At 37.4% G+C, this 14,709-nt stretch overlaps 1 protein-coding gene across 1 annotated transcript in view; it reads right to left on the bottom strand.

Annotated features, from left to right (window-relative positions):
• Positions 1-3,884: 3,884 nt before the first annotated feature.
• The window catches only part of CHM (CHM Rab escort protein), a 64,041-nt gene continuing 53,216 nt past the window's right edge, over positions 3,885-14,709 (bottom strand). The window contains exons 5-8 of the mRNA XM_065556494.1: positions 13,092-13,476; positions 7,551-7,667; positions 6,818-6,938; positions 3,885-4,314 (exon numbers count right to left, since the gene is read on the bottom strand). Of these exons, the coding sequence (XP_065412566.1) occupies positions 4,085-4,314; positions 6,818-6,938; positions 7,551-7,667; positions 13,092-13,476 (853 nt within the window). The 3' untranslated portion in view covers positions 3,885-4,084. The remainder of the gene's footprint in view (positions 4,315-6,817; positions 6,939-7,550; positions 7,668-13,091; positions 13,477-14,709) is intronic.

Genomic DNA, 14,709 nt, shown 5'->3' with positions numbered 1-14,709 from the left:
ACAGGTTAGGACAGAAATAACAGATGTGAGAATGAGCTAATGTCATTAATATGTATCAAGTATCAAAGGGGTAGCCGTGTTAGTCTGGATCTGTAAAAAGCAACAGAGAGTCCTGTGGCACCTTTAAGACTAACAGATGTATTGGAGCATAAACTTTCGTGGGTGAATACCCACTTCGTCAGACATATTCACTCACGAAAGCTTATGCTCCAATACATCTGTTAGTCTTAAAAGTGCCACAGGACCCTCTGTTGATTAATATGTATATATAATGTCATCAGTACTACAAACATACCAGCCTATGGAGTAAGTGTACCCTAACATTTTGTGGGTGGGGAAACTAAGTTTGAGCATTTGAGCCCTCCTTCTGTGCTCAAGGTCTATAAGAGAGGTGACCCACCACACCAAGGAAGCTTCTAAGCTTCAAGACTTCTTTGTTCTTAGTTCCCCTTTTGTTTATTAGTGTATTCGTCTGTTAGTTCTTAATTATAAATTTTAAGTCAGTTAAGTTAGCTTTGATAGCTTCTAGCTCTTTAACTTCTCCTAAGCTTTGCACGTCCCACTCAAGAATTGAGGAACCTGAACTCTCTTGGCATGCCAGAGGTGAGGCTGGTCCTTTGTCTCTTACCACCAGGTTATCAAGGAAGAGTGCGAGTTAATTAATCAAAAGCTTTATAGTACATAATATGACATGTACCTTTAGAACAATATTATTGTCTTTTAATTCTGATTATTTTACCATGTGATTACTATTCCATTTATCTCAATAAAAAAAATCTTTAAGCTTACATTTGTCTCAGTGTGAACATCCTGGTCATACATCCAGAGAGTCCTTGCAAACTCTGTGTAGCCTGATTCTGGGACAAGAACCTTATCTTCTGATCAAATATGGGTTATAGGCTCACCAATTAATCTAACATAATAATATTAACCTCCAAAATCAGGCAACAATAGTGATTATGAAAGAATTCTTACAGCTGTTTTTGAAGAAGCTGATATTGGCCCAAGAACCAAACTGAAAGTGCATATTAGCCTTCTTGCATAGTCACCAGACTTATTTTTATTCTAATTACGCATCTAGGAAATTACCAATACAGAAATAATTATTAACTTTCATGTGTCTTTGTGGAATCTTCATTCATTTCAATAATCATGACTATCAGCTGATAACTGTGTTCTTCATATTATATTGTCATTGCATGACCCCAAATATTCAATATGAAAAGGCTATCTAGTAAGCAATTATCAAACAGACACAAAGGGCAGAGTACTGTGATGTTGCATTCTATATGATTTTACGAAAATATGCTAATGTAACTGGAATATGCTTCATGCAAAAGGTCTCTTGTAAGGTATCATTACAAAGTTTATAATCTACTGAGTGTGATCATCCTATTTGTATAAATGTACCACTCTTATCTAAAACTAGAAATATGAAATATAACTGAGGGCCTAATGTAATTATGCAAAGTGTGGGCCATTAATGGTGGTTTGGAATCTTGACTCCCATTAACCAGGACAATTGACTGCAAATGGCTCTGTTCTACCTGTCAGTCTTCCTGTAAACCTGTGTGCTGGTAAGTGGGTAATGAAGTCTTACAGTGACATGTGATCATGTCACCTGAACTGTAATCCATCTTTAACCTGGTGCTTTTCCACTGAGAAGGGGGCGTGGGGGTGGGAACCCCGAGGGACAAAGGATTCCTGCCTTATGCAAAAGATATATAAGTAGGTGGAACAGGAAAAAGGGGAGAGCCATCATGAAGAATCCCCTACCAACCACCTGAGCTGGAACAAGAGCTGTACTGGGGAAAGAATTGTGCCCAGGCCTGGAAGGTGTCCAGTCTGAGGAAAAAAAACTTACTGAAGCATCTCTAAGGATGAGGTTATCTGTATTCAGTTTGATGAGACATAGATTTGCATGTTTTACTTTATTTTGCTTGGTGACTTACTGTGTTCTGTCTGTTACTACCTGGAACCACTTAAATCCTACTTTCTGTATTTAATAAAATCACTTTTTACTTATTAATTAACCCAGAGTATGGGGGCAAACAGCTGTGCATACCCCTCTATCAGTGTTATAGAGGGCGAACAATTCATAAGTTTACCCTGTATAAGCTTTATACAGGGTAAAACGGATTTATTTGGGTTTAGACCCCATTGGGAGTTGAGCATCTGAGTGTTAAAGACAAGAACACTTCTGTAAGCTGCTTTCAGTTAACTCTGCATCTTTGGGGCAAGTAATTCAGACCCTGGGGCTTTGTTGGAGCAGACGGGCGTGTCTGGCTCAGGAGGACAGGGTGCTGGGATCCCGAGCTGGCAGGGAAAGCAGGAGCAGAAATAGTCTTGGCACATCAGGTGGCAGCTCCCAAGGGGGGGTTCTGTGATTCAACCCATCACAGTACTTTCTGTCAACTGTCTCACCTCAAGTTAAGTGTGTGGAGGACTGAAGTGCAAATTCCTTTAACCTACCTGTGACGCTGCACTCCATATATTTTATGGAAATATGCTTATGAGTGTGAATATGATGTAACTGGAATATGCTTTATGCAAAAGGTCTCTTGTAAGGTATTATAACAAAGGCTATAACCTACTGAATATATTCCTCCTATTTGTATGCATGCATAATTCTTGTATCTAAAGCTTGAAATATGAAGTGTAACTTAGGTCCTATTGTAATTATGCAAAGTGTGGGCCATTAATGGTGGTTTAGAATATTGATGTCCCCAATTGACTAGGACAATTGGCTGTAAATTGTTTATTTACCTGCAAACCTTCCTGTGTATGTGTGGGCCAACCCAGGAAGAATGGAGACTAGGTGTCTTACAGTGACATGTGACCACGTCACACAATCCTGGAATCCATCTTAATCCTTCTACTTTTCCATTGATTGGGGGGAGGGAGGGGAAGAGACGACAAGCACAGACAGAAAATTCCCGCCTTGTGCCAAAGCTATAAAAGGGGGGGAAGCAGGACAAAAGAGGCGGCCAGTCACGAGAAAAGCCCTGCTTACCACCTAAGAGGTCTGGTGGAACTAACAAGGACTGTACCAGGGGAAAGGATTAGGCCCAGACTAGGAAGGAACTTATTGGAACATCTTTGAGGGTGAGATATTATCTGTAATCAGTTTCTTAATGTATTAGGCTTAGACTTGCATGTTTTGTTTTATTTTGCTTTGTGACTTTGTCCTGGCTGTTATTACTTGAAATCACTTAAATCCTACTTTTTATACTTAATAAAATCACTTTTGTTTATTAATAAGCCCAGAGGAAGTGATTAATACCTGGGGGAGTAAACAGCTGTGCATATCTCTCAGTGTTATAGAGGGCGGACAATTTATGAATTTACCCTGGATAAGCTTTATACAGAGTAAAACAGATTTATTTGGGGTTTGGATCCCATTGGGAACTGGGTACTGGAGACAGGTAACCTGCTGAGCTGTTTGCAGTTAAGTCTGCAGCTTTGGGGGTGTGGACTAGACCCTGGGTCTGTGTTGCAGCAGACTAGTGTGTGGCTCAACAAGACAGGGTTCTGGAGTCCCAGGCTGGCAGGGAAAACGGGCTCAGAGGTAATTTCAGCACATCAGGTGACAATCCCAAAGCGGTCTCTGCGACCGAACCCGTCACACTACCAACAAGTGTAATGGGATCCCTTTTACAAATGCAGTGCTTGAAGTGACTTAATACTATTTTGAAAATGTATGTACAAATAAAAAAGGTAATGTAGCACATTTACTGGGTATTATTGCCATGGCTGGCCCATCATTGATAGCCAGTCAAAAAGTTCTACTTACAGTCAGTCCTTGTTAAATGTATGCCATAATATTTAACTTACCAGAATCTTAATTTCTGCTTTTTAAAAACAGATGAACTTTTACCCCCTTCTTCTAAACAGTCACACTGAAATGGCCTGTTCAATGCTACACTGCTCTAAAAGAAGAAATCTCTTCAAAAAAGTGTAAGAATATTTGAGAATTTTCTAGTCTACAAAAATACAAGGTAAACAAAAGTGATGTTATTACAAGTCTACAGAAATGAGTTAGTATTAGATATTAAATTTACTATAAAAATATAAAAAGTCCTGCTTACCTGCAGAAGCATTGTGGGATCTCTCCTTGACCATACAAAGGAAACAAAAAGGGTGTATTGCCATAGCGGCCAAGACACTGAAGAAAGTGCTTTGTTGCCTTGAGCCCATCTATGGTGTCACTGTCAGCCTCCGACACCATTGCAATAGAATGCAGAATAAAGTGCTGCAAGTTAGATGTTAATTTCTGGGTTTTCAAGTATTCTGAAAATGTACATTCCTTGTAATCTGTTACAGAAAAAAAATAAATTGTATCCTTTACTTGAATTGTAACACTGCAATTTTTCTCCTAGTACAGTTCCAATTAAAAGAAACATTCCTACATTTAAATATTTTTAAAAGGTGAACACAAAAGAAAATATTACAGTTTAGTAATGACAACTTAATTTTTCAATGTGTCTGATTGGAAATGGGTAAGCCAAACGACGGAAGTTAAAAATGGATTGTCAGCCTTGACTTTGAATTAAAAAAGAATCTCATAAAAAATTAACTTTTAAGAATGACAGAAATCCGCTGCCTGTGAAGAGACTCCAGTAGTCTGGAAGGTTTTACGAGAACAGAGTAGTAGTGACACACCTAAAAATGTTGTCATCTATTCAATGAGTTAGGCCTGATCTAAATATAATTTTTGTACAATTTGGCTATTTCTATTAGGGATACAGTTTTTTACCAAAACAGTGAAATTGGTACAACCCCTAGTATGGACAGTTATAGCAGCATAAAGGTGCCTTTACACTAGTATAGCTTATTCCCATAAGGGAAAAGGATAAGCTCAAGTGGGATGAGGCATCTTGAAACAAGTTGCATCACTTGGGAGATGTGAGTGTTGTAACATTTTAATTATATGGGTGTAGTTAAAGTATACAAGCCCTTAGAACAGCATTTTAATCCTGAATGCTGAACACTTGGAATATATTGTAAATGGCTGATTTATTATTCATAAAAAAGCAACAACTGAGTGGAGATGGGATGTACCAGGGAATGAAGAGCAGATGATTAGGATTTACTTTCCTTTTTTAAAAATTATTGTTGATGCACTTGCAGATACACAAGTCCTTAAGAAGCTATCTGAAATGCAGATACAGCATGCCTGCAACACTTCTCATACTTAAAATAGAAAATTCAAATATTGGGCTAAATTTAATTACCATGGTTAATACATTTTTCTTTTTCTTTTAAATGGCACCTGCTGTATTTCAGCTACTCATGTCATTCTATATAATTAAGAAGTCTCTTTTCTTAGGCTTATTCTGGTCATTTCAAAATTCAGGACTATAATTCAGACATTTTCTACAGTGCAATGACAAATATTACAAAAGGATATTTTCTATTTGAGCTTCAGCCACTGTTTTATTACAAATATATTTTACTACCTATGTATAGCAATGCAACAAATCATAAAATACACTACATTTTCTTTTATTGTATTGTCTTTATAAAAAAAGGTAGCTCAGCCTTTCTCCATTTTAGGCTTCCTATATAATATTACATTTTAGAGAAAAAGCTTTTAAAAAAATTCCATGCACTCCCCATTGGAAAGCTGCCCTCCAAAATGAATATAATGTTCTCAAGAGGAGCAGCTTTAAAACTTCTCAAAAATTTCAATTAGTTAAGTTTAACTAAAAATATATCCAATTATTTCAAGGGCGGCTTTAAAATCTGGTAACAAAGTCTGTGTTACCATCTCTGGAAGTAAAATAAATCTAATGTCATGCCAGTATATGAATCAATGAATTGCATCTAAAATTGATGTGGTGTCTCCTTTTTGGTACCTAATAAATTTTCTAAATACCACCTTATATTCTTTCTCTGAGCACCTCTATTTCTTCCACCAGCAGCAAACCTGAAATTGCCTGTAATCTATAAAGCACTTTGGCCTAATGAGTTTTTACCTTCAGGATCTCTCAGAGTTCATCACTAGTCCGTCACATATTTCCCTCTGCTAGTTTTATCATTTCATTATCTATATTGACCAATTCTCTTTTTTCTGGCACGTGCTTGGCGTCTTGCCTGCTATCATTTCTGCCACCCAATCCAATGGTCATATTCAGCCAAAGCAACTCCAAATACACTCACCCTCCCTTAAACACATTCCAGTGTGACTAATGTACTCAAATACTTCCTTTGCTCAAAAGCAAAGCCATTTTACATTTTCTGTTGTCTATTAAGGCACCTGGATTCTTCAGTCTCTGAAATCTTTGTAATGTTTTAACTTCCTCTTTTTACTGTTGCCATTTTATTTTCCACATATTTTCTAACTCAGCCCCTAAACTTTAGAGGGCACAGAATGCCTCAGGCAAACTACTCTCACATTCCAGAATTGGAGAGCATATCACTACATCCTTTGACACCTTCAGTAGCTTCCAGATAGTCACAAAATCCAAAATCCAATTCAAATTATCAAAAATAAGATGTATGCATTATCCAAAAGAGAAAAATTCATGTATAGCATATCATGTTAGCAAATACCTCAGTAAAAAGTTACTTTATAACATTTTGCAAACCAGCAGCAATATACTATGGAAAAAAGGGGGGAAAAAATAAGTGAAATTGAAAAAAATAAAGGAGTGGGAGTTTGAGAAGCAGAATTTAATATTGAAGTGAAAAGGTCAAAACATACTTTGAAACTTAATCCATAAAAGTAAATAGGGTGAAAACACAGCAGCACTATCAAAACTACAGGTAACTGAATGAACACACAGCTGTGTAACTTTTCAGTGAAACGCACTACCTTGGTATTCATCGGGATGTTGTTCATAGTCCAAACAAAATGTCAAAAATTTCATTAGCATTCTCTTTTCCACCATAGTGAGCTTTTTGCTGTTGAAGACATCTGCTCTGGAACAAGGTACCTGGAAAATAATATTTTAATAGTTTTTCAAAGGGAAGAAAGGAAAGAGATTATTTGTTATATTGATTACCTGCTGAGCATTTTAAAATTCATGTAGTCCCAATAACCAGAATATCCCAATACTTTGTTTTTGTTTTTCTTTATTTCCCATCACCTTCAATGGCATCTTTGCTGACTGCAGAGATAGTTAAATATAAACAACTTTTCTTAACTTTGCCAAATAACTCCTGTTGCCATTATTAGACCAATGGCATTTCCCTCCTAACCAGGAGCAAATGACAGATCAAATCTAGCTCTGTAGACTGAAAACTTAAAATTGGCTTTTTTTCTGAGATTTAACTGCTGAGTCAATAGTAGTTTGATGTGATCTTAAGATCTAAGGCAGTAGTCTACTCAGTTCCACATGCTTCTTTCAGCGGAACAATATCCTAACATTTAATTGATGAAGTGAGACAATAGAAGTACCTGCTTATCACACCAGAGAGCAAACAGTATTTTTCCTGGAAAATGTCTCTAACAAACAGCTCCAAAACATCTCATGAATATCAATTTCAACTCATTTATATTTAAGAAAGAATTGATTCAACTTATATAGTGCATTCTTCTACAGTACCTGTTCCACTCTTCCTTCTTGAAATGCAAGAATCCTGGTGACATTTTTGAACTCCGCGTATCGGCTAACATTAGACTTAGTTAGGAGGTCAATTAATAGTCCCCGGGAATAGAGCAGCTGTAGAAATCAAGAAAATAAAATACCTGAGGATAAAGAAAAACCAAGCACTTACATCAAAACGAAACAGTTACCTCAGTCATATCAGATTGATAGCCTCTTTCCGATAATTGCTTATAAGTAAGTACTGTGAAATAGGAGGATATGAAGAAATACAAAGACTCCAGAATAAGAACGTTTTATCAGTGGGAGGGATGAGACACACAAAAGTAGCTGAAGGATGGCATCCCATAAGAAAGTATGTTCCTACCCAACAGTGATATGGTTTTATTGGTTTGGTGAAATCAGCATATCAGGTTCAGTGCATGGGGAAGCTCTCATCTGTACTGCACAGGGACTGCTGGCTACCAGATAACACTGTTGTATTTCAGTAAAAGTTCTGGACATTCCTTTGCATTTTGTTTGCCTTTCTACATCATCAGAACAGCTATAGAAATGGTCTTCTGCTCTAGTCACTTGGGATTTGAAAGATATACCAGGCTCTGTCCAAGGCCACCTCTTTTTCTCCCTTCACAGCCTCTCACTGGGAGATCTTATCCACTTACAGAGTTATCTTTATACTGGTTAACAAATCAACCCCTTTTCTGGCTCCAAGTCCATCTTCTTCTGTCCAGCCCTGCATTTCAGGCTCACCTTTTTAATACCTCATGAATGGCCAGTGAGCAGCGCAAAAATCAACATAGCCAAACGTGAGCACCTTATTTTTTCCTCTTTAAGCTCTCCCTTCTCTCCTACTACCATGACCAAAAACGTGCTCCACAGCACTCAGACCCGTGACTTGGGTGTCATCTTAAATTTAACTCTCTCCCTAGACCAGGGGTTCCCAAGCTTGGTTCACAGCTTGTTCAGGGTAAGCCCCTGGCAGGCCACGAGACGCTTTGTTTACCTGAGTATCCACAGATACAGCTGCTCGCAGCTCCCAGTGGTCGCTATTCACCATGCTTAGGTAAACAAAGCGTCTCATGGCCCGCCAGGGGCTTACCCTGAATAAGCCGCGAACCAAGTTTGGGAGCCCCTGCTCTAGACCATGCTTTAGATGTCTGTATAGCACCTAGCACAATGGGGCCCTCTCTCTATTAGGACCTCTACTAATGCAATACAAATAATTAGCAATTTAGTACTGCATTGCTGCTTTCTATAGCAGAAGAGGCTATGATCTCATTTGATGTTGAACACACATTTGTCCTGATTTACTTGTGTTTTCAAGCTGTTAAAATACCATAGAAACCTGATGCCTAAATTAAAGTTACATTTCTGTAGGTGTAAATTGTAAAATGATGAAAAGAAGTTCAAGTTTCTTTCCTTTTGCCCTCTTCTGAAGATCAAAACTTACGGACAGACACAGTTATCTTGCTTTATGTAGATAATTATTTTTCCCTTATATCAGGAATTATCAAAGAGCCATGAGAATTTTTCAGTCTTAATCCTTTTGGTGATATTGAGTCAATTAGTGTAAGGGTGAATTTTTATTTATATGTAGGACGTATAGGCCCATAGTAATGTAGACATTAAACTTGTTTAAAATATGGCAAATTGAAGTTATGTTAACAGGATTTACTTTTGAGGCAGCTTCGAGCTTTGCAGAACAAAATAACCTTTCACACAATTCCCCAGAAAGGGTGACAGATCGGTAATTTCTTATTGTGGTCATAAGATCTCATACGTCTTGAGAAAGTGTAATCATGAGATATGTGAATGGATAATGAACAACTTTTCTAAGTCAAAGTTATGACCAGGAAAGTGGCCAGGCCTTAATGTTCAAAAAAAACCATATAGGAGCCCTGACTGTTCACCAGAATTACCTCAACTCCCCTTACCTGGATCAAGTCATCCTCTCTTGTTATTCCCATTATTGGTTGCTTGGGAAAAATATATGGATTTGTGGACGTGACAAAGAAGCAGTACCTTAGAAAGGAGGGCTGAAAGATGGACCAAAGGTCAGAATGACTTCACTTGACCAGGATTAGATAATGCAATTGGGGTTTGAAATGTCTGATACACAGAGGTCTTGTGGGATTATACCAGCCTGAATTTCACCCTTAAAAGGGTAAGTATACAAGGAAGTGTGCGCTCTCCAAGGTCACCATAATGATAAAGATGGCTTATTTCCCTACTTTTCCTCCCACCAAAACCAGCATTGATATTGCAGACCAGCCAGTTGACCAGAGGATGATGTCCACAAGCATGACTGTACTTGAGAGAGAAGACAGGTCCCCAGAACTGCTATTCCTAACTGATGCTGAAGCTCCACAAAGCAAGTGAGCCGAAGAGAAAAACCCCCTTCCCCCCCAAGTAACTTATCTTTTTGTTTCCTTAACTGGATACCTGAATACCTATGCAGGGAAGCCTGCCAAAAAAGACTTGTCAACTGTTTTTTTGGAGGGATGGGGGTGGAGAATGTATGTGTGGCTAGTAATAGTATGTCTACACAGCACAGTTACCCTCAGACTGTTTTAAGCCCAAGCCCCCTATGATCCACACACAAATCAGTCTCACTCAGGCCTGCAATCCCAATGCAACTTGGGTCCAACCCCTTTCATTTTGCAGTGTCAACACAGCTCAAGCAGCAGACCCAAGACAGATGGTCTGTATAGTGCTGTATGAACGTTTGCATGGTTATGAGACCTGGGTCCAGCAACCATAAACCTAGGTTTACAATGCAGAGTAGACGCCTGAGTGAAGCTTGGCAACAGAGTCCCCAAACACGGGCCCCATAGACTCAGTTTACCATACAGCACAGACATGAACATATAGCCCTATAGTACAACCTAGGCTGAAAGCAAATCTTAACACAGATTACTAGAGGTTGCCTGGGATGTGTGATTATTCCAACCTTAACCTCTATTGTATCCCCAAAAGAAAGTAAGCTACTAAATAAACTACATAGAGATTGAACAATTTACTTAGCCTATCCTTGGTGTTATCTTAATTTTGTGATTTTATTACTGATTATGCTCATGTAATGATTTGACCAATTGTTGTTCTCAAATGGTTTTCTTTCTAATTAAAGAATTTTAATTTGTACTATGGTTAACTCCTTGATTTGACTAATTTGATTTACATTCAAGTATCAGAGGGGTAGCCGTGTTAGTCTGGATCTGTAAAAGCAGCAAAGAGTCCTGTGGCACCTTATAGACTAACAGACGTATTGGAGCAGACTAACAGACAAAAGCTCATGCTCCAATACGTCTGTTAGTCTATAAGGTGCCACAGGACTCTCCGCTGCTTGATTTACATTGTACTCTTAATCGGTTTCTCATATTATTTACTGCTTTAGGGAAGTATAATAAATTAGTTAACTTTACAGTTCCTTATATTCTTGAATAAAAGTAAAAAAATATGAAATTGGTTTTCTCTGATCAAATGTTGATTAGGTAAATACAACCCTAAAGGAACTTTTAAGTAAACATTAGACTCAGGTCCTGAACAGCCTATTATTACTACATAGAAAATGTGCACTCTCTGTATCACGCATCATGCTTCCCTAAAATTTTATTTAACAATCTATTTCCAAACATAATTTGGCATTTCTTCCTTTTCTTGAGTAAACAATTGTTATTTATGTCTCTCCTCTATGAGTTAAATATAATTGTGTGTCATATTCCCCAAAATGCATGTCCCCTCTAATTAAAAAATTCCTTCAAGTTTTTCAAAAGCTTAGTCCCTGCTTTTATTTCATTCAATTGCTGAATGAAGCTAGCCATATTTAGCCATAAAACCTTATAACCCGCTTTGTTTTACTCTTTGTATAACCTAGAAATTTATTGCACACTGTTGGGAGGACATGAATGTAACCACTAGTAAAAGTAATGCCCCACTGGAGAAAATTACATATACAGTGCTATCATTCTAAAAGTTTTGTGACCCTGAGTGCAGAAATTTGTCAAGTTCCATAGGAGATGCAAAAATCCTGGCTGCCATCTCAGATTTCAAGTTCTGAAGAGCCACGCCTTTGGAGTGAGTTTTAATGATTCCTTTTCAAGATAAAGGTCTACTGGAACACTACCTTGGGCAGCCTGGGACAGTCTTAAAGAGTCTCAATGCCAAATGTGAACAGCTGAGATTTACCATAGCGTTTTGTTGCCCTTACTCCTTATGTCTTCCTCTGCCAGACCATTTCTTCTACCTTTGTTTTGCTCCTTTTATTCTACCTTCATTTGTCCTACACTGTATCCTACCTTTAGATCATTCTTGAGATGTTATCTGTTCAGGTGTTTCTCCCTTGCTTGTGTATGTCCCCCTAGAGATCCAATTGAGACAGTTGGGTGCTCTCGTGTGCCCACTGCCTGTCAATTATGAGCTCTGGAATTTTGTGAAATTAGCATTATCTGCAATATATTTGCCAATATTTTACGTCATATATCCCAATGCCTAGACCAATGTGCTCTATAAAACAATATTCTCTATTTTAGTTACCGTAAATTGTTAATTATAGAACCTTAAATATCATTGTGACAGCACATAATGGGGAAATCTGCATTTGAAGTGCTGAGAATCTAGCAAAAAATGTTTTTTTGTAATTTTTACTAAGCTTTTATTATGTTATTGAAGAAATTGTTTATTTTCCAGCTCCCAATATTGAATAATAAAATTCAGTTTCTGAATTAGGAAACATCTCCTACACACACTATGGATGTGATCCAAAGCTCACTGAAGTCAACATAAAAGCAAACATTTTTCTATAACTTTATGTATACTGTACATATACTGTGAAGTAGCCAAAGAGCAAAGAGCCTGGTTTTGAGAAGTAACTCTGTGTTCTAATTAAAAACACTACAAGAGCAGGAATTCAGAACAATGATGAACACACAGCTTCACTCAGCTTAATTGTTATATTAAGGACTAATTGCCTCTAATATTTTTCAATAGGCACGTTACTACAATCCACTGTGTCAATGGCATGAAAACTAAAAATTCTCTAATAAATACTTGTTAATGAAGAACCAGGACGGCTTCAAAGGAGCAATTTCTGGGGTTCAGGAAAGTGTGCTTAAAATAACTCCATATGCTGGATATGAAAAATACTCTGCATCTTGAAAAATTGTGAAGTTCTCATTTAGATGAACTTCTGTTGCTAAATATAGCTTTGTTCCTTTTTATCTTAAATATTGCAGTCAGAAAACAGTTTTAGACCTCTGACTTGAGTTCTCAATTACAGGGAAATATGCTTTTACAGCTTTACTTCTAAACTAATATTTTTGGTTTCCTTAGTTTAAAACACCCAGGCCTTCAAGACCACATTGTGATGTGTTGCTGAACAGACATTTTAAAAGAAAGTATAACATGTACACCACTTTAGAGCCCAAATTCTTTTCCCCAGTGATGTTATGATCACCTTGTTAAACCCTTAAATGTCCACAAAGTATATTCAATTTTTTTAATGAAGTAAATGTATTTTTATGAAGAAAGTCAATTAGTTCCTACCTTGGAAACTAAATCAATATTAAATCTCCTGCCTTCTTTAACAATTTGCGTGTAAGTAATTTTCTTTGGGTCCAAGGCAGCAGCTTCTACAGTTGATACATTATCTGTTTTTCCTGTTTCCAAAGCAGACTGGTCAAAAGTTGCATCACAGAGGTTCTCTCTCTCAGAGGTCATTTCTGCATCCTTCCTTTCTGTCATACTCTCCGGATCATTGCACGTAACACTTTCTGGAGATATTTCACAGCTCTCGGTCCCTAATGACTGGCTTTCCACAGGCAGGCACTCTTTTTCAGACTCCTGAGCAGCCTCGCTAGTATCAGAAGCTCCAAAGGCAGGCAGCTTTGACAATGCACCAGCTTCTTTAACATCTTCAGCTAAATCCTGACTGATTAAAACACAAAAAGAGTCTTTAAAATAGTCTTAAAACTGAACTTATTTCCAGCAACATGATGAGTTACTGCAAGGAATGGAAAATGTTAGCAGCCCTTTCATGAAAGCTGTTAGATTCATCTGACTGATCCAAATCAGGTGTCTTATTTGGATCAGCTGAACTACTCTGGTTCTCTGATTATAAAGCTATTACTCATGTGGGTTACTTTAATATATCAAATAGTAGACTTGCAGACTCCATATCTGTATTCTTATTTTGCATAAAAAAACAAAAGAGACCGGGCAAATTAACAGAACAAGTAACTCTTAAAACTCTCAACATGATAAACAATGCAGCAGATGTTAGTTTCCAAAATAGAACAACAACAAGGAGTGTGATATTAAAAATAAACAGATACTGAAAGGTAATCTGAAATGTTTTTATATGGATACAAAAACCTATTGGAAAGCCTAAGTCACTGAAGATATTTGAAAATCAAAGTAATTTAAGACAAAGGGACTACTCTCAGAATAAGGCATTCTTGATTTGAGTAGCAATATTATGACTGATTCTATCAATTCTTCAGGAGAAATACAAAATTGTGAACTGAAGTTTTGGCAAATAAGAGCTTTCAGTATATTTTTTGGCCTTAATCCTGCAATCTGATCTATGTAAATCAGCCCTTATTCCAGTGTGGAGTCTCACTGAAGACCCATGTGGTTCAGATTTCTGTATTCAGGGCTTAAGTATGTACAATTCAGTCACTTTATAAATAATTTATAAATGAGACTTTAATATAAAGGATTAATGAATAAATAGTTAATCAATTGTCAGATTCTTATGGAATCCAATAAGTACCTTATAATCATGATTTATAATCTATTACCGTTTTTGATGTGCTTATAACCATCACTACTTGTGTAACACATTTATAACATCTATTAATAATTTATTAACCCATTAATAACCATGTGTGACCCATAACAATGTCCTTTTCAGGATATGTGTATTCTGTAAACCTAGGGAAAGCCCAAGGAAAAGTTCTACTCTTGCTTCGTATCAGTACCATGCATACCTTGGGCCCCCAAACTTCCTACAAAATGTGGCTCATCCCCACCTCCACATGAGTTTTCTCCCTGTTAGCGCGTGCTTTTATCTTCTGAAGGGCCACCACCTGTCCAAGTAGGCATAGAGCCTCATTCTCCCAGCCTCCCTGCTTTCAGCTGTTGGCTACTGCGTTAACATTAG

The sequence above is a fragment of the Chrysemys picta genome, chromosome 9 (assembly GCF_011386835.1).
Source record: "Chrysemys picta bellii isolate R12L10 chromosome 9, ASM1138683v2, whole genome shotgun sequence".
Taxonomy (NCBI): Eukaryota; Metazoa; Chordata; order Testudines; family Emydidae; genus Chrysemys; species Chrysemys picta.
Note: the sequence above shows the minus strand (reverse complement) of the source record. Positions and strands in the feature narration are given on the sequence as shown.